The 22,800-nt window shown below is 36.8% G+C and overlaps 1 protein-coding gene and 2 long non-coding RNA genes across 4 annotated transcripts; 2 read left to right on the top strand and 1 right to left on the bottom strand.

Moving 5' to 3' along the window:
* Positions 1 to 905: 905 nt before the first annotated feature.
* Positions 906 to 22,736, bottom strand: LOC144093045 (circularly permutated Ras protein 1). The gene is made up of 23 exons (XM_077626301.1): positions 22,670 to 22,736; positions 22,226 to 22,287; positions 20,919 to 20,964; positions 15,802 to 15,895; positions 15,355 to 15,564; positions 14,429 to 14,599; positions 14,209 to 14,337; positions 13,422 to 13,502; positions 13,146 to 13,219; positions 12,906 to 13,061; positions 12,806 to 12,847; positions 10,457 to 10,546; positions 9,853 to 10,004; positions 8,769 to 8,850; positions 8,569 to 8,699; positions 7,717 to 7,801; positions 7,541 to 7,647; positions 6,541 to 6,647; positions 4,928 to 5,045; positions 3,538 to 3,678; positions 3,383 to 3,476; positions 3,130 to 3,156; positions 906 to 1,604 (listed from the first exon to the last, which is right to left on the bottom strand). Exons 4-23 carry the CDS (start codon positions 15,878 to 15,880, stop codon positions 1,482 to 1,484), a joined length of 2,199 nt encoding a protein of 732 aa, XP_077482427.1. The 5' UTR covers positions 15,881 to 15,895; positions 20,919 to 20,964; positions 22,226 to 22,287; positions 22,670 to 22,736; the 3' UTR covers positions 906 to 1,481.
* On the top strand, positions 11,813 to 12,673 carry LOC144092372 (uncharacterized). The gene is made up of 2 exons (XR_013306006.1): positions 11,813 to 11,926; positions 12,505 to 12,673. It is a non-coding gene; the product is annotated as an uncharacterized LOC144092372 (long non-coding RNA).
* LOC144093049 (uncharacterized) lies at positions 19,312 to 20,790 on the top strand. 2 transcript variants are annotated; one of them, XR_013306199.1, is made up of 4 exons: positions 19,312 to 19,330; positions 19,744 to 19,867; positions 19,984 to 20,088; positions 20,618 to 20,790. It is a non-coding gene; the product is annotated as an uncharacterized LOC144093049 (long non-coding RNA). The 2 variants fall into 2 exon arrangements; XR_013306198.1 differs by lacking the exon at positions 19,312 to 19,330 and having other exon boundaries at positions 19,725 to 19,867.
* Positions 22,737 to 22,800: the final 64 nt, after the last annotated feature.

Below are 22,800 nucleotides of genomic sequence, written 5' to 3'. Positions count from 1 at the left end.
TGGTCGCCAGGTTGTTACTGTTGAAACCAGCTCTCAAAATTATAATCATGAGAGAGTGTGAGTTTAATATCTAAATATCTAATATCAACAGTAAACTCTGTCATAATTTGACAGCGAGCAAACCCGGCGACCAAACGTCCGTTCTACCAAACGTCCGGTCGACCAAACGTCTTTCAACGAAACGTCCGGTCACGCCATTCCTCACGTCATTATCACATGCAGCTCTGCTCAAATCGAATTACTATTCTTGTGTCCATTGCCTAACACCTACTGCGCTGTAAAATGTAAAAGTACAAACCACGTCAACTCAAGCGAAGCACTTATCCTTTCTTAACTTAAATACTTAACCGTCTCTTTGAGCAATTGGTCACTACAGCGGGCAGCTATTCGGAAGTTGACCTTTGACCCGTTATATAGCTAGCGACTCTTTTTCGTTCATTTACATAAAACTTTTCTTGCCACTTAAGACCAATACACCCAAAATGGGCAAGTGAGTATTGTTGGTCATTTTAAAAAGACAAGAATATTTTTTCTATTGTTATGATTGTTTATCATTATTGTATTTTTTATGGGTGGCCCAGTGGTTGGCACATCCACCTCACAGTTCTGACATCAAGGATTCAATCCCCGGTGGGTTCCAACGTTCTGGCTTGTTCTTCCCGGGCCTGCGTGGGTTTTCTCCGGGTACTCCGGTTTCCTCCCACATTCCAAAAACATGCATGCTAGGCTGGTTGAACGCTCTAAATTGCCTCCAAGTATGAGTGTGAGCATTCCTGGTTGTTCGTCTCCTTGTGCCCTGTGATTGGCTGGCAACCAAGCTCCTATCAGTGCACTGTCAGGATTAAACAAATGAATACATTAAAAAAGAATTCTTACATGAAAGGATGAAACATTATAAGCAACACTCTTTCACCTGGTCATTCACACCACGTGTTGTTTCTCCCTTTTAAATTCCTTACCACATATAGCAACAAAAAAATGGAAAAAATGGTATAGAAAAGTTTCCTGTACAAATTCTACTGTTTTGTCTTTTCAAAGTATTTTCACTGTAAAATTCCATTAAAAAACAGAAGCAGAACAATTCTTCATTGTAGCTTAATTTCAGAATATATGCATTATTTTGTCTTTGTGACCATTCGACTGTGTTTTGCTATATTATTCATCATGCAAAGTAAACACAAGCAGCATTTGCTATCATTCCAAGAAGAATAAAAGTCAGATTTCACATAAACTAGTCCTGATGTTATCATTTCAACGCCTTTGACGATGATGAAAGACGTCTAATTGTGCCAATTTGCATTCTTCTGCTAACAATTGAGACGAGTTGATCGATTGTAGACGACTAACCAGTAAAAAATGGGAGGAGCCACCCTCCTACTTCAAACTACAACCACTGAGTAAAAAAAAATGGCTTAAACAATGCGTACTGTGAGCTAGCTGAGGATAATGTGGCTTATCAGCAGTTTTTGCATGTTTGCCTTTCAGTCTTTGGAATTCTTCCAATGGGGTGAAAAGTGAAGGTTCTGCTGATTCTTTATCATGATGGTCTTCCTGTTGCTCTGCTTCATAGTGTACAGCAACGCCGCGCCGGCGTCCGTCAAAGACTGGTGGGAGGACAAGGGAGGAGTTGAGGGAGGATCGCGCCAGGAAGTATTCTAGCGCCGCAAAACAATAGCTGGAAGTACTCTAGTTTCAACAGGAAACATTGCGGGAGCTTTCCTCGGATGAAGGAGGAATTCCAGAAGAAAGTTTTCTCCAAGGAAGTGTTAGAAGCTGTCAAGTGTTATGAATGATTCAAGAGATGGTCCATTTTGGAAAGGAAGTATGCTAATAGTTGCTAGTCAGGCCATTTTGCTTTTTTTAACAGGAAAAATGATTTGGAAATTATTCCAAGTGGTATTGTTTGAAGTATTAAGAAGGAATGAGTTTTGGAAGTGTATCAAGACATAAAGTACCCCAGCAGGATGAAGAACAGGAAGTACCCAGGTAGTAGGCCTTCATACAGGAAATACCCTAAGAGGAAGTACCCTATCAGGTACAAAGCACTTGAACCGGACGTATCCGATTGGAGAAATTCAAGCATGAAGTACTCTAAGAGTGAAAATATCCCCAGGAAGTACCCTGGCAAAAATGATTTCACATGAAGTAAGAGGAAATACACTAGCCAGAAATAAATTAATAAAAAGTACTGTATTTTCACGACTATAAGGCGCGCATAAAAGTCTTAAATTTTCTCCAAAATAGACAGGGCGCCTTATAATCCAGTGCGCTTTATATATGGACCAATACTAAAATTGTTATCACGATAAAATAAAATAAATCAGTCGATCGGGTACACCATCCTCTACAGCTCTCACATATGGCAAGCAGCCCCCGACTCTATACTCTTTTCCCGTAGAAAAAGTACTGCGCAGTGACTGCTGGGATATATAGTTCTTTTGTCAATACACCCAATGGATTGTGGCCTGGACATCGACATCAACACAGCTTTACGAAGCATGGAAGACAGCGTTGGAATAGTTACGCTGGCTACTAGCTAGCTACTATTTGCGAATGGATTGTGGCCGCCTGGATGAACGTATAAAACTCAGCGTTTTCAATGACTCATTTGGACAATTGTTCAATTTGGACACAGAAAATGAGGACTTTGATGGATTTGTGGGTGATGATGACGTGAGTACATTGTAAAATGGCTAAATAAAGTACAACCAAACTCAGTTTTGCTTCCGTTGCCTTTTTAAAAACGTGTTTTTAGCGTGTGTCCGTATATTTAAGCTGGTGTATGTTTTGCCATGCCTGGCTGCGTCTATAAAAACGGTGCGTCCTTTGTGTGTGTAAAATACAGAAATAGCACTCGTTATTGACACTGCGGCTAAAAATACGAAGCGCCGTATAGTCGTAAAAATACGGTACTCTTGTAAGAATGATTCAAACAGGATGTACCCAAAGAGTAATTGTCCAACCCGAAAAGTACGAAGCACTCAAGTACCCAATCAGAAGTTGTTTAGTTAAGCAGTACGTACTGCGATCAGAGAAATTCCCACAGGAAGTACTCCGAGAGCGAAAAGAACCAGTTTAATAAATGGTTTCCATTCATAAAGTGTCCCAAATGTTGAGATTAGAACGTACCTGCGAGTCGGAGACGACCGATTTTCCCTGGTGAATAAAAATGAAAAATTGCAATGTTGAAGTTAAACTGGCAAAAAGTGAACACCCTGATAGACGTCCAATCCACTTGAAGTGGGAGGGTGTCAGCGCCGCTTCAAATGGATTGGACGTCTCCTATTGATCAGCTCCTTTCAATTCACAGGCACGCCATTGGACGTCTATCATTGTCAATGGCATGGAAAGAGTTTAAAAAAGGCCAGAAAACCTATCTGACCCTGGTGAGGTGATGGATGTTGTTGTATAACGGCTCCATGGTGTCCACCCACTCCTTGTATGTCTCGCTGTCCTCGCCATTGCGGTTGTGTTCTCTGAGGACGACACCAAAATGTCACGGCGGCGGCGCTCGGCCGGCGTGGGTGTCGTACTTACATGACCCTCTGGATGAGCTTCATCTGCTGCTCGCTCTCTCGCTGGGCGTCAAGGAAGCGGCCTCGGACGGCCAGGGCGGCGCTGGCCTGCGAGGAGTTCAGCTGGATGATGGGCAGCGACAGAGAGGACAGCGCCACCGAGCTGAAGGCGAAAGGTAATGCGTCAACGGGCATGTCGATCACGCCCCTGTCGACGTAGAGTGCGGCTAGTTCAAGAGTGTCAGACTCGGGTTGGTTCGCGGGCCGCGTTAACGTCAACTCGATTTCACGTGGGCCGGACCATTTTAGATATAATATTTAGATTTTATTTTATAAGTGGATTAAAAGAACTGGATTAAAAGCCCTGAATATTCATTTTTTTATAGATCTAAAACAATGTTTATTTTAGCTTTTTTAAAATATATTTTTAGATTTTACAAAATGATTTTTGAACTAAAAACAGTGGATTAAAAAATTACAATTATTGATTTAAAAGGGGGAAAATCAGGAAATGTAATATACATCTATACTCTTCATTTTAATTTGATCCTAAAACAGAAAGTCATCACTCCTGATTTACTTTCCCGGGCCACATAAAATGATGCGGCGGGCCAGATTTGGCCCCCGGGCCGCCACTTTGACACGTGTGGGCTAGTTGGTCAAAAGTTTTTAAGCACGAGAACTTAGCGAAAAGGTGCAAATCTGGGAGATGTTTAGGAATGTCTTTATGTAGCAACTAGTGTTGCACTGAGCTGACATAGCTGTTAACCTCGGCCAATTGGTCCCCATTTAATGATTGCAATTCCCCTAATTAAGCGATAAAAAACGTACAAATGCAACGCGTCACATATTTACTCACATAGGTTGCACGTAAAAGTCTAAAATTTTCTGGGTGCCCAATCAGTATGCACTAAATTCAAGATTCTGTAGATGTCGCGGTATGACGCTGACTGTCTGGATACATTGCTTGCTAAAGCGCTATATCTATATAGTGACTAACGCGCATGCGCATATCATGCTTAAAGCATGACAATATTAGCAGTCGACAATGACGTTTTGGTCTGCTACCAGTGAACGAGTAAATCCGGATTAGAGCCGGAATGGGGAAGACAAGATTGGTTTTACAAAAATATTTTTTTTTCCCCGTACAAAAGTTGTTATACGGCATACACAATTTGAAATGATCTAAAATACGGGAACAACTAATAAGTTGATTAAGTATGTACTAGTATTGATATTGATACGGTGCTAAAATGACGTCATCGGGCATGACTAAGTGCTGCGGAATGTACTTTCTGAGATTTCGTCTCCAACCGCATCGTTAGTCTTTCGCTGTGACGTATGGCTAGACACGCCCCCATTTTGAGAGCCGTCCTCGTCTGGCAAGCATTGGACAAAATAATCATCATCACCTTTCGTTGGTGACGTTTCGGGTGGTGGTGAAGACTCGCAACATCTTCTGGCCGTTCCTCAGCATGTATCTGAGCTGCAGTTGGACCGACATGGTGCTGCCCGATGCTGGCATTGACTCTAGATTAAAAAATTATAATAATGTTAAAAACATTTAACACATTGGCTGCCATGGTCCTATCCCTTTGGACTGGGAGGGTTGGCAGCAACTGAACGATTGCTTAAAATTTGAAAGACCAAAATCCTTGACAGGCTCACTCTCACTCACACTGAAATGCGATGATAGAATGTGAGCCAACCCAGTTCAAGTAGATTTGACGTTCATTGCTGCCATGGTAGCAGTTTAACTTCATATTTACTAGTACAATGGTACCTCGACCTACAAGCAGCTCTACCTACGACATGCTCGAGGTACGATGAAAATTTCGATCGAATAATTCGCCCTAGATACGATCAAAATTTCGAGATGCGACCAAGCCAGGTGGCCATGACATGAGAGGCTGTTTATCATTGTAGCGCACTGTCTTTTTTTTGCCGCATCACTTTCGTAAAGAAGTATACTCGTGCACACAACACCGATAGGCAATGGCACCCTTTCTCAGAATAAAACTTCATTACCCACAATCAATACATGGGTAGGCTGTTATTCCTTCCTTAGCCTGTTAGCTCCCGCGATCGCTCATTCAAGACTACTTCTTGTTGGCAAGTGGTCGTGCGTTATCCTATTGTGAGGACATTTGTGTGCATCATTTTCGGAATATTTTGAAGGGAATAGTACAAGAGCAAACAGCCCATCGATAGCGAACATGAGGGTGGAGGCGTGGCAAACCGCTAACCCGGAAAACGAAAGTAATAAAAGATTAAGACAAAACTAGAATTCAGTTTTGTGTAAAGTTACATTAAACATGTTTGAGTGTGTCTGTATATATTAATTCAAGTTAATTTAAATTTGTTTGTTTTGTTACGAGTGCGTTATCGTGGAATGTCGAGGTACCACAGTATATTAAATATTAGAAAACAGACTGTTTCAAATTAAAACAAAAAATTGTGACAACCATTCATGCCCACACTCATCTCTATGGATAATTTAGTATCATTGCTAAAAATGGATCCATCATTAATATGATACAGATTTATCACACATAATATTTTACATTTTGTAGTCGTTTTGTTCTAAAATATAATATAAAATATACTCAAACTTTTCCTATGATAATTGAACAACTATTCAATCTGTTTTTATCCAAACGACTCAAACTAAAGGCGTGTTCCAATGGTGACTCATTATGTTCCAGTACGCATTTCCCCCATTAATATTTTGTCTTTTGTTTGATGTGGACACTTGCCATCAAGTCTTTTCTTAGAAATTGAACCAGTTTTACGAGGCCAAGTACAGCACGACATCCTCACTCCCTTTTTTTTCTCCATTGTCTTGCCTCTATTTCTATCACCGGTAAACTTAGTCATCTCTTTTAAGCCTCCTCCCTTGCTTGTTTTGCTTTTCTTCTAACTGACGTTTCACTTAACCCCTTATAGGCCACGGGACTATTTTTGCTAATGAAGTTTTTGGGAAAACTGATCTTGTCTTCCCCATTTCGGCTCTATTTTTGTGTACCTTCAGCCTCGTTGGCCACGAACTGGAAGGTGATTTCTTTATCCGGGTGCACGTTTCCCACTTTTCTGCATGTTTGGTGTCCTGCCTCTTTCTCTCCTCTCATACGCCTAAAAAAAACAAATCATACAAATGATTGAACTCCTTGAAGAACATTTAACAGACATACATTAAAAAGTAATGGAGGAATATGTTAGGTACATGTAAATAATATATAGTATAGAAAGAATATACTATGTAAATATAATTTGGTAAACAACTAAAAACTGAAAAATCCAAAATTGTAGAGAAAAAATAAAAAATAGAATAAAGTATAGGAAATAAATAAATGTTTTTATTTTAACATTAATTGGACAATTTTAGTTGCATTTGCATTTTTAACAAATACAAAGGAAGAATTTATTAATCATTTTTAACAGTGTAATGGGGGAATTACTAAGTACAAGAAAATAAATAGTACCATATTTTCACGACTATAAGGCGCACCGCATTATAAGGCGCACCCTCAATGAATGACATCGATTATAAGGCGCCCTGTCTATTTTGGAGAAAATTTAAGACTTTTAAGTGCGCCTTATAGTTGTGAAAATACTGTATTTAAATAATATATGTATATAAAATTTGAAAAACAATTAACAACTGAAAAATCCTAAATTTAAAAGATCCAAAATGGATTAAAAAAAATGAAAATAAAAGTATAGAAAGGAATTCAAATAGAATTTTATTTTTTGATAATTTGAATGAGATTTTCATTTTTAATGAATACAAAGTAAGAATTTATAAATGTATTCATTTTAAACTTTAACTTGACTGTCATTTATGATTTTTATCTTTCCATGATTTTTGAGGAAGTCCTCATTTTTAGTTGTCATCTCCTAATTCCTACCTTATATTTTTTGAAACAATATTTGACACGATATTCCTCCAATACTTCATGTCGAGTTGTTAACTGTAAATTCAGGTGGTTAAATATTTAGTTAAGCTAACTTTTATTTCATCTTACAATGATTTAGGAAGTAGCAAGGAGACAGTGCACTGCGTAGCTATTGTGTTGTTTTGGATGATCTGCTCAAATTCGGATTGGATCATCCCTGGATTGGCGATCACCACCTGATGGACGTCCAAACAACGGCTGTTAAGTGATGGAGAAGTAGGGGCGCCAAAGTCCGAATTTCTTACCTTGCCTCCGGTACGATCAGCCAGTCGTCCCAGCTCGTCTAGTCGGCAGTCGGTTCCCTCAATTGAGAGCACTGACACGGTGACGCTGGAAGATCAACAAAGTTTCTTAAAGTCAAGCAAAAAAATCATTTGGACATGCAGAAACCTTTTTTTTGTTTATATATTAGATGGATACTTTGCAGAAATCTGACTTTTCATCAATAAAAAAGGACTATTTTGTTGAAAGTAGATCAATAGACTGTTTCGACGACCCTGAAATTATAATTTAATACTGAAAAAAGTTTTGGGGTTAATTTTTATTTTATTTTGGCCAACAAAAAATATTTATTATTTTATTATTATTTCATTTTTTTGTCCGTTTTAAGAAATTCGACAGTTAATCAACCCAAAAAGCTTTTGCTTACATTTTTGGATGGTTTTATGTGTGGGGTTAAATATGAATTTTGGGGAATTTTAATTGACTCAAAAGTAAAAAATAAATATTTATTTTGCTGAAAGAAAGAAAAAAACAGACCTTTGTCCCAAAAAATGAGCATTTTAACTTTTTGTTGGGACAAAAAAACATTTTATGTTAGAAAAAGAGTAAAACATCTTACTTTTTGGGTCAAAGAATAAAAAAATGAGAACATTTTGTCAATGGAAAAGCTGGTATTTACGTTTTCAGTGAAGATTCTTTTTAAAATGACCACCTAAAAACAGTTTTCAAAAGTAATATTAACTCAAAACGTAAATATTTTAAAAACCACGGTCCATGACGACCTGTCACTCAGTGTAAAAGGTCAAACGATTGGAATAACTGAAATTCCGATGATACTGATGGTAAAAAATGAATGAAAAAGATTTAAAAATGACCCTTGATTAACAGCACTCTCCCCCAATTCCTGGTAGAAAATGGTGGACGACAGGAGTGTGCGTGCGTCGTTGTCCTCCACTTCCAGATTCCCCAAAATCGTGTTGGCCTTGCCGTCCGTACAGATGATCACCTTTTCACAGAAGACGTGAATATGACTCGCCTTGAAGAAAAGCGTCAGGTGGACGCGGGTGACACTCACCTTGGAGCCGGGGTGTCTGGACGCCATGGTGATGGCGACCAGAGCTGCCGGGCCAAGCGCTGTGGTGCCCTCTGCTGATAACCTTCAAAGTTAAACGCACAAACGCCACACATCATCATTCATTATCCGTACAGTTTATCCTCACCTGAGTCACCAGGGGTGCTGGAGCCTATCCCCGCCAACTAAGCCAAATCAAACAAGACAAATAAAAAGTACACGAGAGAATACTGTATTTTCACGACTATAAGGCGCACTTAAAAGTCTTAAATTTTCTCCAAAATAGACAGGGCGCCTTATAATCCAGTGTGCTTTATATATGGACCAATACTAAAATTGTTATCACGATAAAATAAAATAAATCAGTCGATAGGGTACACCATCCTCTACAGCTCTCACAACTACAGCAAGCAGCCCCCGACTCTACTATTTTCCCCGTAGAAAAAGTACTGCGCAGTGACTGCTGGGATATATAGTTCTTTTGTCAATACACCCAGTATGACGGCGAGCACACTAATTTGGTGCTCACATCATTCCGGCTGGATTTACAAAAGGACTCCTGCCGCTAGCTACTAGCTAGCTACTATTTGCGAATGGATTGTGCCCTGGACATCGACATCAACACAGCTTTACGAACAGTGGCAGGCAGCGTCGAGCTAGTTACGCTAGCTACTATTTGCGAATGGATTGTGGCCGCCTGGACGAACGTATAAAACTCAGCATTTTCGATGACTCATTTGAACAATTGTTCAATTCGGACACAGAAAATGAGGACTTTGATGGATTTGTGGGTGATGATGACGTGAGTACATTGTAAAATGGCTAAATAAAGTACAACCAAATTCAGTTTTGCTTCCGTTACCTTTTTAAAAACGTGTTTTTAGCATGTGTCTGTATGTTTAAGCTGGTGTATGTTTTGCCATGCCTGGCTGCGTCTATAAAAACGGTGCATCCTTTGTATGTGTCAAATACAGAAATAGCATTCGTTACTGACACCGCGGCTTAAAATGCGATGCGCCATATAGTCGTGAAAATACGGTATTTGCAAAGATTTGGACAACTTTGAATTGGACAATGTCATTGTTACCCCGTGACTTGCTGCTCCAGGAAATCTTTGGTGCTCGACAACGGTGGCGGAGTGGCGAAGGCGGACGCCGCCAATTTAAGACCGTCACTGTGCATCAATTCGTCTGCTTGAAGGACACGTGATGGAAAATCTCCGTAGCCGTGCACCGTCACCTATCGCACATTTGCTTGACTATGAGCCATTGGAGCTCAAAGGCTGTTTTCAAAATACCACATTTTCTGGACTACAAATCGCACTTTCTTTCATAGTTTGACTGCAACTTATATAGTATTTTTTCCTCTCTCTTTTTGGGCTATAGTTATCTGGCAAACTGGTATATTAACAGATGCCTATTTAGCCTGTTATTCTCCATTTAACTCCAGTTACTTTGAAGTAGTATATTTGTTCTAGGTTCTAATATATATATATATATATATATTTAAATCCCTCACAAAAATGTGACTTTTACAACAGTACAAGTTTTTTTATAGTATTTTTTTTCCTCTTCATTGTGGATTCTTTGGCACGTGCGCCTTATACTAATGTGCGACTTATATTCCGAAAAAATACGGCACTACAACACATAGCGTGTAAACTGTGTAAAAAACAATTTCTTAAGTTGTACCTCATAGTTGAATGTGATGAGCCCCACCGGTGTTTCATGCTGTTTTCTGCTCAGTTTTTTTACGCAGAGTAAAACAGCTTCCTGGACAAACTGCGATAAACAAAAGTAAAATATTACGCAAAGTACTGTACTGCACTACAAGTATAAAACAGGATTGCCGCAGAACATGAATTTGGTTCATATACAAAGTGTATATATATATATATATATATATGTGTATATATATATATATATGTATATATATATGTATATATATACATATGTATATCTATATACATGTGTATATATATGTATATATGTATATATATGTATATATATATATATGTATATATATATATATGTATATATATATATGTATATATGTATATATATGTATATATATATATGTATATATGTATATATATGTATATATACATATATATATATATAAAGGTGATTTACTGCTCATGTTTGAGAAATCAAAAATACTACTGTAATTTTCAATTTTCCCATTAAGAATAACGACAAATATTTTAATTAAAAATACGTAAAAACATATTTCCAATTAATATATATATACTATATAAATGTATGTGTATATATATACACAAATAAAGAATATTTTTTTCTCTTATTTTTTAATCTAATATTGAGTAGTAAGATTAGGTAATCTGTACTTACATGATTAAAAGTATTTTTAATTAAAATAGATCAAATGACAACTCATTTTTTATTGAAAATATGTATGCATATTAATTCTACTTAAATGCTTTTGTAAAAGAATATCCCCACAAGTTTTTTGTTTTTAATTTGCGATATATTTTAAATTGAAATATTAAAAAAAAAATGATTACAAAAGCTTATATTAACTGAGTTTCTTTCCTTAAAAAAGGATGAATACACCTTAACCATAAAGAATTTGAAGCATATTTTTGTTTGCTACCACTCAACTGTGGTTTTACCACAACAATCACCAGTTTGTGCCCAATTGTGTGATCAAAGGTCCGACATGTCGCAATGTTTTAGCCCAAATTTCCTCATTCGTGGCCCATTATAGGTACATTTCCACACTGATTACGCAAGCAAACCATTGTCTTAATAGTAGCTAATAAACTGGCTTTTGCGTCATATCAGGAACAATTGAAAATATAAAGGTTGCAAATAAGAGCGCTCACTCAGAGGAAGAAGAACAAACGGGTGAACAACATGAAGGTCCTCCTTGTCGCCCTTCTCGTCTTCGTGCTCGTCAGTCAGGGTGAGTGACTACTTTATTATTGACATAAATCGACATCCGATCGTGACTTCTGTTCATTTACCTCTCAAAATGGACCGGACCCCGGACAAAAAAGCATATTAAAAATGTGTTTTTGTTTTTTTTCGGTCAAGGTGCGGCCCTGCGATGTAACTGCGGAGGAATGCGCAGATGTCGTAGATCCATTGAGACCTGCACTGGGGACAGGGACACCTGTATCAGTGCCATTTTCAATCCTCGTGAGTTGTTTGTTCGTTAAACTGTCATTATTCATATCCAAATATGAAACATTTTAAGTTAATCTCACCCTCTTAATTTCTGATTTTTTTAACAAAGACACATCAAAAAGCTCTGGAGGAATGCATGAATAAATTAATAGAACTATACTAATTTAAAAAAAAACTATATATATTTACATATGTATATATATACACACAGAGGATCGACTAGCACTGATTCACCAGGTCGCAGAATGGATTGGCAGATTACATATGAATAGTTGATAGCATAGGAATAATAATACAAAAATACAAAATAGTCACAATTGAAGTGTTTCACTGGCTAGTAGTGGCTGCTTTAGGGAGATAATTAATCGTAAAGAGAGTTTTAAAAGTCCATATACAGTGATCCCTCGAATATCGCGGTTAATGTAGACCAGACATGGCCGCGACAATCGAAAAATCGCAAAGTAGTATCACTGCTATTTTTTCACACGTTTTGTATGTATTCCTCCAACGCTTTATATCCACATATGTTAACTCTTTTGTCACCATTTTCGGCGCGAAGCATTTTTAGTGAGTTCTTTTATTTTCCACAGCGGCTCGTGGCTTCTTTAGAGGCTGCTTTACGAAGTCTGCCTGCATTTTGTTGGCACGCGTGGCCACAGTTTCCTGCTGCGACCGCGACTTATGCAACAGATAAAGACCTCGGATAGAATCCAGTGCTTATTTACCTCTAAACACCTGAATAAATAAATACAATGACAATCCATGGTAGTCGTTGTCGATCTTTTCACACATGTTTTTAAGGCATTTGGTGGGTCATGAGTCATGACCATTGAACACTTTTACAGTGCACGGCAGTCCTAACATAAAATTGCTTCGAAGATAGACTCTTACCTCCAAACGTGATCTGTGGATGAACTCGTCCCCTACGGACACCTTGACAAAACCAACGCAGTTACGACTCCTGCCCGTGAGAGGAAATTCTCTCGTCTACCTGAGTGGTGATGCTCATGGAGGCCGAGATGTCGATGCAGAAGATGAGCAGGGGCTGGGAATTGCTGAGGAGTTTCTTGGAGGGCCTCAGTGAGAACAAGCCGTGCTCCAAACCGTCGCTCGGGGCGCCGTGCTCGCAGAAGTAACACTCGTTGATCTGCCGGGTGGCGGGGAACGCATTCAGGAAATGCGATGACCAGATGAAGGTAAAAATGGGGTGGATTTTGGAAGCTCTACCTACCACGTTGTCATACGTGGAGTGCAGCACAGCTCCACAACGAGTGCAGGAAGTGGGTTTTCCTTGGGTGCTCTGCACTGGAAAAAACCACAAGCACAGTCATCAGGACGTTTAAAGGTGACTGACCCATTCCTGTCAACCTTGGCTAATTGCTCCCCTTATTAATGATTGCAATTCCCCTTATTAAGTGATATTTAAAAAAAAAAAAAAACATACAAATGCAACGCAGCACATATTTACTCATATAGGGTATAAGTATAACTTGAGAGGTATGCTAACCTTTCTCCGAGAGTAGTTTTCCCAAACTGACGAGAATTACGTTGGGGTTCCCCTGGAGAGACCCTGGATCTTCTGCGAGTGCTGCAAGGGACAAAAATACTCAAATTCAAAGTACTCCCTTTTTTTTTTTTTACAATGCAGTACATGGACGCAGTAGTGGTTTAGCTGCCATTGACAGCCCAATCCATTTTGAGTGAGGGGAGGGGGGCGCCAATGAACTTTAATGAATTGTTTAATTCCCACTTAAGTTAAATGTGTTTTTGTTCCATATATCATTTCTTTATTTAGTAATTGATGTATCTGTGTATTAATCTATTAGCTATGTATTTATATTAAATAATGCAGTCTTTGTGGTGAGCTGTATGACGAACTGAGTGCCCTATTTATTATTTATTATTTTTATTTTTGTACATTTTTAAATTATGAATTTCTTCCCTTCATTTTTAAAAATATTTTCTATTAAAAAAAACATTTTTTTACATTTTTAAACTATGAAAAATGACATTTTCTTTCCCTCATTTAAAAAAATATTTTCTATTGATAAAAACAAACTCAGTAAATGTATTCATCATCATTTTTAACATATATGTAGTGTATTACCGTGCCCATGGGCAATATGTAGTACATAACATTAAATTCCATCTTTCTTTCACGTACTACTAAGGGAGCACACGTACCAGTGTTGGTACTTTACTTCTACCAGTTTGATAACAGCTGAGATGGAAGATATTTCACCAGACGATGATAGCACGTAGTATACAGCTACCTATCTTTTCAAAAAAAGTACCTGGAGGCGGTGGCACAGAAGGCGGGCATAGAATTGTTTTTTCATCAGATGAAGATGCAGGCAGAATGAACACATACTCCGGCATGTTTTTCAAGAAGATTGGACGAGGAGGAAGAGGTGGAGCTGACACTGCAAAAGTTGTTTGTTTCAGATAACAAGTGGAATCTGATGATGTGATATGACCAAGAGTTTCTCCTGATTGTGTTTTTGTTTTGCTTACGTCCCATCTGGCCAGCCGCATTAGTATCGAGCCCAGTGCCGTCTGGGATACGAAGTGGTCTGTCGGCGTCTGCTGAATCCGAGTCCATGTTGTCGTAAAACCTGTCAGTAGTTTGATTAGGGGAAGGAAGGCAGCTATTTTCTGCAGATCTCAGATGGGGTGGAAGCAAAGCTGTGGTGAAGTAAAAACAAGATTCTTAGAGTTTTGTGACAAGAAGGAAGGACATCTAGTAGCAGCACCAAACACGACGTCACTCAAGTCAATAACACAAACAACTAGAAAATAGTTTCGTTTTTTTTGCTGTTCTGATCAGTAAACTTGTACAAGTACACACACATGTACAAGTTCATGTTCCTGTGGTATCAATAGTACAAGTACATACAAGTAAACACTTTTGTAATACATTTTCACACAATTAAATACACGTGTAGTACTTTGTGGTAGAAATACATGGAGGTTCTAGTAGTTGGAGTATAATTAAATGCAAGTAGACATATACTTGAATGTATATTACCAGTATAAGTACACATGTACCTGAAGTAAAAGTACATGCAAGTTCACATAGTTGTAATAGAAGTACACATACTTCACTCAAATATATGTCATTGTAATACCAGAGCCTGCAATTACATATAGTACTTGTAAAAGAGGTAAACCCAAGTACATGTAATGGTAGTACCAGCACATACAAGTACACATGATTGCAGAACCTATATATGCAAGTACATGTGGGTTACTTCTTATTAATTTTGAGGCATTTTCAGGTGACTTTCTTCCTTCCTTCATTAGCTAAAGGTTTCTGTGTATTTGACTATGACTTTTAATCTTACAGGATTTTTTTCTCTCCTTGGTGTGGCGCTAATAGTCCGTCCTAGTGTCAAATAGACAAACAACAACAAGTGTTTTTCTTTGTTTTGTGGTAGTACCTGTCTTTCGGGTCTGGGTCCGCTGCTTGGGAGATTTGTGCTCCAAACCAGCATTGTCATAAAAGTGAGACGTGGAAGTGGAAGTGGTCGTACCCTGCCGTCCACCCTTATCCGGCCACTCTTCGACTTTAGGGGGCGACTCGTCCACCTTGACGGGGGGAGGCGGAGGTGCGGCCACAGGTCGGGTCCAGTTGACGGGAGGCAAGAGAGCTGCGAGGAAAGCAAATAGTATTAGCGCCCAGCTAATTGAATATGTGAATTTAAGCAGTTAGCTCATCGAATATTAGCATTGAAATTGGAATATTAGCAGTTGGCTAATTGAGCGAGTCAAGCTGGCGTGGCTGTTAGTTAGCTTAGGTCAAAGAAATGTTTATGATGGAAGGTTGTTCAATTTGACAGTCGCCATTTTGGTTTTTGAGAAGTCTGTTTTGTGGGTACAATTCTTACCTGAACGTTTGAAGACCTGTTGGTGTTCTTTAGGACCCAATGATGGCGGCACATATACAAAATCGCAAGCAAACTCCATTGCCTTCACACAAGCCTGACTGGAAAAATAGGGACATGTTAATATAATCAATCATATATTCATATATATACACATATACATATATATATATATATATATATATATATATATATATATATATATATATATATATATATATATATATATATATATATATATATATATATATATATATATATATATATACTCCTTATTAGATTGAAAAATAAAAGAAAAAAGTCTTTATTTGTGTATATAGATACATACATATACATTTAGTTAGTATATATATTAATTGGAAATATGTTTTTACATATTTTCTATTAAAATATTTGTCATTATTCTTAATGTGATGATTGAAAATTGCAGTTACTATATTTGATTTCTCAAACATGAGCAGTAAATCACTTTCATATATATATATATGAAGGTGATTTACTGCTCGTTTGAGAAATCAAATATAGTAACTGTAATTTTCATTTATCACATTGTAATAAAAACAGGTAAAAACATACTTCCAATTAATATATACATATATATATATATATATATATATATATATATATATATATATATATATACTATATAAATGTATGTATATATATATACACAAATAAAGTATTTTTTTCTTTTATTTTTCAATCTAATAAGTAGTAAGATTAGGTAATTCAATTCAATTCAATTCAATTTATTTGGCAAGAAAAAGCACCAGGCTAGGTAGTAATACTTAAATAATGAAAAGTATTTTTAATTAAAATAGATCAAATGACAACTAATTTTTTAATCAAAAATATGTATGTATATAAATTCTACTTAAATGCTATTATAAAAGAATATCCCCACAAGTTTTTTGTTTTTAATTTGCGATATATTTTAAATTGAAATATTTAAAAAAAATAGAAAAACTTATATTAACTGAGTTTCTTTCCTTTAAAAAAGGATTAATAAACATTAACCATAAAGAGTTTGAAGCATATTTTCAACTGTGGTTTTACCACAAAAATCACCAGTTTGTGCGCTACTGTGTGATCAAAGGTCCGACATATCGCAATGTTTGATCCCAAAATTCCGGCATTTCATCATCCGTGGCCCATTACATGAACATTTGCACACTGATTACGCAAGCAAAACATTTTGCTGATAGTAAATAATAAACTGGCTTTTGCATCATATGAGGACCAATTGAAAATATAAAGGTTGCAAATAAGAGCGCTCACTCAGAGGAAGAAGCACGAACGAGTGAACAACATGAAGGTCCTCCTTGTCGCCCTTCTCGTCTTCATGCTCGTCAGTCAGGGTGAGTGACTGCTTTATTATTGACAAAAATAGATCGTGACTTCTGTTCATTTACCCCCCAAAATGGACCGGACCCCGAGCAAAAAAAACAGATTAAAAATGTGTTTTTGTTTTTTATCGGTCAAGGTGCCGCCCTGCGATGTTACTGCGGAGGAATGCGCAGATGTCCTGGATCCATTGAGACCTGCACTGGGGACAGTGACACCTGTATCGGTGCCCATTACAATCCTCGTGAGTTGTTTGTTCGATAAACTGTCATTATTCATATCCAAAGATGAAACATTTTAAATTAATCTTACTCTCTTAATGTCTGAATTTTTAAACATAAACACATCAAAAAGCATTGGAGGAATGCATGAATAAATTCATAGAACTATACTAATTTAAAAAAACTCTAGGAGGATCGACTATCACTGATTCACTATGTCGCAGAATGAATTGGCAGATTACATATGAATAGTTGATAGTGTAGGAATGATAATTCAAAAATACAAAATAGTCACAGTTGAAGAGTATTTCACTGGCTACTAGTGGCTGCTTTAGGGAGTTAAAAAATCATAACGAGAGTTTTAAAAGTCCATATACAGTAATCCCTCGAATATCACGGTTAATGTAGACCAAACATGGCCGCGACAATCGAAAAATCGCAAACTAGTATGACTACTATTTTTTCCACACAATTTGTATGTATTCCTCCAACGCTTTATATCCACATATGTTAACTCTTGTCACCATTTTCGGTGCGAAGCATTTTTAGTGAGTTTTTTTATTTTCCACAGCGGCTACTGGCTACTTTAAAGGCTGCTATACGAAGTATGGCTGCAATTTGTTGACACGCGTGGCCACAGTTTCCTGCTGCGACCGCGACTTATGCAACAGATAAAGACCTCGGATAGAATCCAGTGCTTATTTACCTCTAAATACCTGAATAAATAAATACAATGATAACCCAAGGTAGTCGTTGTCGATCTTTTCACGCATGTTTTTAAGGCATTTGGTGGGTCATGACCATTGAACACTTTTTACAGTGCGTTAAATCGCGGCGGTTCTAACATACAGTTGCTTATAGTCTTGAAAATACGGTATGTATATATGTATGTATGTATGTATGTATGTATGTATGTATGTATGTATGTATGTATGTATGTGTGTATGTGTGTACGTGTGTACGTATGTGTGTATGTGTGTATGTATGTATGTGTGTGTGTGTATGTATGTGTGTATGTGTGTATGTGTGTATGTATGTATGTATGTATGTATGTATGTATGTATGTATGTATGTATGTATGTATGTATGTATGTATGTATGTATGTATGTATGTATGGATGGATGTATGGATGTATGTATGTATGTATGTATGGTGTATATATATATATGCGTCTTTTTTTTTTTTTAAATTACATATTCATCTACACCAAGGGTGTCAGACTCGGTTGGTTCGCGGGCTGCTTTAACATGAACTTGATTTCATCTGGGCCGGACCATTTTAGATATAATATTTAGATTTTTTTTATATAAATGGATTAAAAGAACTGGATTAAAAGCCCTGCATATTCAGTTTTTTATAGATCTAAAACAATGTTTATTTGAGCTTTTTTTTAAAATATATTTTTAGATTTTACAAAATGATTTTGGAACTAAAAACACAGAAAAAATTGATTAAAAATGTACAATTATTGATTTAAAAGGGGGAAAATCAGGAAATTTAATATACATCTATACTTTTCATTTTAATTTGATCCTAAAACAGAAAGTCGGCACTCATGATTGACTTTCCCGGGCCACACAAAATGATGCGGTGGGCCAGATTTGGCCCCCGGGCCGCCACTTTGACACGTGATCTACACAGTATGTATATATTGGACGTAAAGTATTAACTGTGTCCTTCACTAATATAAACTATACATTGTGACGGGGATAGAAAATGGATTGGACAACTTGCGCCATTCACGCTAGCCCAAGAATAACTGTGTCCATTGATAGCATGTACTGCATTTTAACAGACAATGGTCCATGAGTGACTAGCAGATGGATGGATTTCTGAACCATATGTTTGGATTGTGGGGTGATTTATTATATCTCTAGTTTACAGGTGAAGGCAAATCCAATGGCCATGCTGAATAAGTTAAACATTAAAACGGAAACATGAGCCTTACTATGACCATTGCTAACAGGTAATGCATTTTTTTTATCAAAATATGTATGCATATAAATTCTACTTAAATGCTATTATAAAAGAATATCCCCACAAGTTTTTTGTTTTTAATTTGCGATATATTTTAAATTGAAATATTTTTTCAAAAATATTAGAAAAGCTTATATTAACTGAGTTTCTTTCCTTTAAAAAAAGGATGAATAAACCTTAACCATAACGAGTTTGAAGCATATTTTCAACTCTGGTTTTACCACAACATTCACCAGTTTGTGCCCAATTGTGTGATCAAAGGTCCGACATATCGCAATGTTTGATCCCAAAATCCCGGCATTTCATCATCCGTGGCCCATTATATGAACATTTGCACACTGATAACGCAAGCAAACCATTTTCTTATTAGTAAATAATAAACTGGCTTTTGCGTCATATCAGGACCAATTGAAAATATAAAGGTTGCAAATAAGAGCGCTCACTCAGAGGAAGAAGCACAAACGAGTGAACAACATGAAGAAGTTCCTCCTTGTCGCCCTTCTCGTCTTCGTGCTCGTCAGTCAGGGTGAGTGACTGCTTTATTATCGTGACTTCTGTTCATTTACCCCCCAAAATAGACCGGACCCCGAGCAAAAAAAAAAAAGCAGATTAAAAATGTGTTTTTGTTTTTTATCGGGCAAGGTGCCGCCCTGCAATGTTACTGCGGAGGATTGCGCGATTGTCCTGGATCCATTGAGACCTGCACTGGGCACAGTGACACCTGTATCGGTGCCATTTACAATCCTCGTGAGTTGTTTGTTCAATAAACTGTCATTATTCATATCCAAAGATGAAACATTTTAAGTTAATCTTACTCTCTCAATGTCTGAATTTTTAAACATAAACACATCAAAAAGCATTGGAGGAATGCATTCATAAATTAATAGAACTATACTAATTTAAAAAAACTCTAGGAGGATCGACTATCACTGATTCACTACGTCGCAGAATGAATTGGCAGATTACATATGAATAGTTGATAGTGTAGAATGAGAATTCAAAAATACAAAATAGTCACAATTGAAGAGTATTTCACTGGCGACTAGTGGCTGCTTTAGGAAGTTAAATAATCGTAAAGAGAGTTTTAAAAGTCCATATACAGTAATCCCTCGAATATCACGGTTAATGTAGACCAAACATGGCCGCGACAATCGAAAAATTGCAAAGTAGTATCACTACTATTTTGTCACACGATTTGTATGTATTCCTCCAACGCTTTATAGCCATATATGTTAACTCTTGTCAGCATTTTCAGTGAGTTTTTTTTTTTCCACAGCGGCTAATGGCTACTTTAAAGGCTGCTATGCGAAGCATGGCTGCATTTTGTTGTCACGCGTGGCCACAGTTTCCTGCTGCGACAGCGACTTATGCAACAGCTAAAGACATTGGATAGAATCCAGTGCTCATTTACCTCTAAATACCTGAATAAATAAATACAATGATAACCCACAGTATTCGTTGTCGATCTTTTAACGCATGTTTTTAAGGCATTTGGTGGGTCATGACCACTGAACACTTTTTACAGTGCGTTAAATCACGGCGGTTCTAACATAGTTACTTCGGGGCTAGTCTCTTACCTCTAAACGTGATCTGTGGATGAACTGGTCCCCTACGGACACCTGTCTATTTTGGAGAAAATGTAAGACTTTAATGTGCGCCTTATAGTCGTGAAAATATGGTATGTATATATGTATATATATATATATATATATATATATATATATATATATATATATATATATATATATATATATACATACATACATATACATATATGTGTATATATATATATACATTGTAAAATGGCTAAATAAAGTACAACCGAACTCAGTTTTGCTTCCGTTGCCTTTTTAAAAACGTGTTTTTAGCGTGTGGGTGTAGCGTGTATGTTTAAGCTGGTGTATGTTTTGCCATGCCTGGCTGCGTCTATAAAAACAGTGCGTCCTTTGTGTGTAAAATACAGAAATAGCACTCGTTACTGACACTGCGGCTTTAAATACGATGCGCCATATAGTCGTGAAAATACGGTGTGTATATATATATATATATATATATATATATATATATATATATATATATATATCTTTTAAAGAGAATATTTACTTTAATTTGAAAACAAAATATGTAAAAAAGAAAATACTAACTGACGAACCACGACATCATCGAGTGGCTGTTATATCTAATAATACATTCAAAATAGAACATAGTTTTAGGCAGTTATTAAATAACATTTTACTACAATTTTTGGTCTCTTAAATATTTTTGAAATTGATAAATGAATATTCACTGGTTTTGGAGCAGTGCACTCAGACAAATATTTACTCTTTTTAACATGCGTATAAAAAATAAAAGGAACATGTAGTTTTTTTAAATGTTCAATTTAAAAATGTAATACGTACATATAAAATAAATAAAATAATGTATGCGTTAAATGAGTTCATCTGCTGTCCCCCCTTTCAGTTCAAATGGATTGGACCATCACCACCAATGGCAGCCAGAGTTAAGAGGCCCCAAAAAACGGATTTGGGCAATCTTTAGGTCAGAAATGTCGTGGATCTATGAGGTCAACAATTAGCTGTCAATTAGTTTTACAATAATTAACCGCACGAACAAATAAATGAGTATTGTGCGTCTATTGTACTTACTTATGCAGAATAAGCCGGCGACGTGATTGTGTGGCGGGCGATTTCTGTTTTAAGTTGTTAAGTTGTGAGACATGTGGCCAGACCGGTTGGGTGAATGGCACAACAAATGTCATCACAGACTGCTGCTCGATTAAAGCACGTGTTGCCTACTAACTTGACTCGGGTTTCGGTGAATGGAAAAGCATGGGGAGACTCTTTTTTGTGTGGCACACCTTTTCGTTTAAGTTAGTTCTACTTACTTGTTCTGTGTGATTGACAGCCAAACACGTCCAATCCACTTTTGATCAAAGAGTATCAGTTCCTTGCAAATTTGACAGTGAGGCAAATGTTAGTGATAGACAGTAATATTTTAGGACAATTTTTGTCAACAATGTCTCCAAACAATTAATTAACAATATATGCCTACAGTACATTTACTATATCATAATTGTTTGTACTATCTATTCATTTCTATTATGTAATATTGTATGCATTACCTTATATATAGTATTCTTTATGTATTTTGTACAATGTATCGCCAGTTATATAGTTAATAAAATAGAATCAGCTGTATTTTTATAAAATGTGTAACCGTCACACCCAAATTAACGCTAAAATTAACAGTACGTGACCTGACATCAACATTAGTCACTCAAAATGCCCAAACTTTCCAGGAAGAGGCCAGAAAAAAAAAAAAGAGTTACCTGGACTTGGTCCAAAATCTTCAAATCCACCAGGTAATGTATTTTCTCCAAAATGGGAAGAGCGACTTGAAATCACACAATAGCACCAAATTCAACAAGAAGTGGCTTAAAATTTATAGTAAGCGTCCCAA

This window comes from Stigmatopora argus, chromosome 18 (genome assembly GCF_051989625.1).
Source record: "Stigmatopora argus isolate UIUO_Sarg chromosome 18, RoL_Sarg_1.0, whole genome shotgun sequence".
Classification (NCBI taxonomy): domain Eukaryota; kingdom Metazoa; phylum Chordata; class Actinopteri; order Syngnathiformes; family Syngnathidae; genus Stigmatopora; species Stigmatopora argus.
Note: the sequence above shows the minus strand (reverse complement) of the source record. Positions and strands in the feature narration are given on the sequence as shown.

Excerpts from the sequence above, each read along its gene's own strand:
- LOC144093045 (XM_077626301.1), bottom strand. The coding sequence starts at position 15,880 with ATGGAGTTTGCTTGCGATTTTGTATATGTGCCGCCATCATTGGGTCCT. Across the intron at positions 10,005-10,456 it reads TCATCACATTCAACTATGAG|GTGACGGTGCACGGCTACGG; the intron begins GTACAACTTAAG and ends AATGTGCGATAG. Across the intron at positions 1,605-3,129 it reads CGGTCGTCTCCGACTCGCAG|TCTTTGACGGACGCCGGCGC; the intron begins GTACGTTCTAAT and ends TCCTCCCACCAG.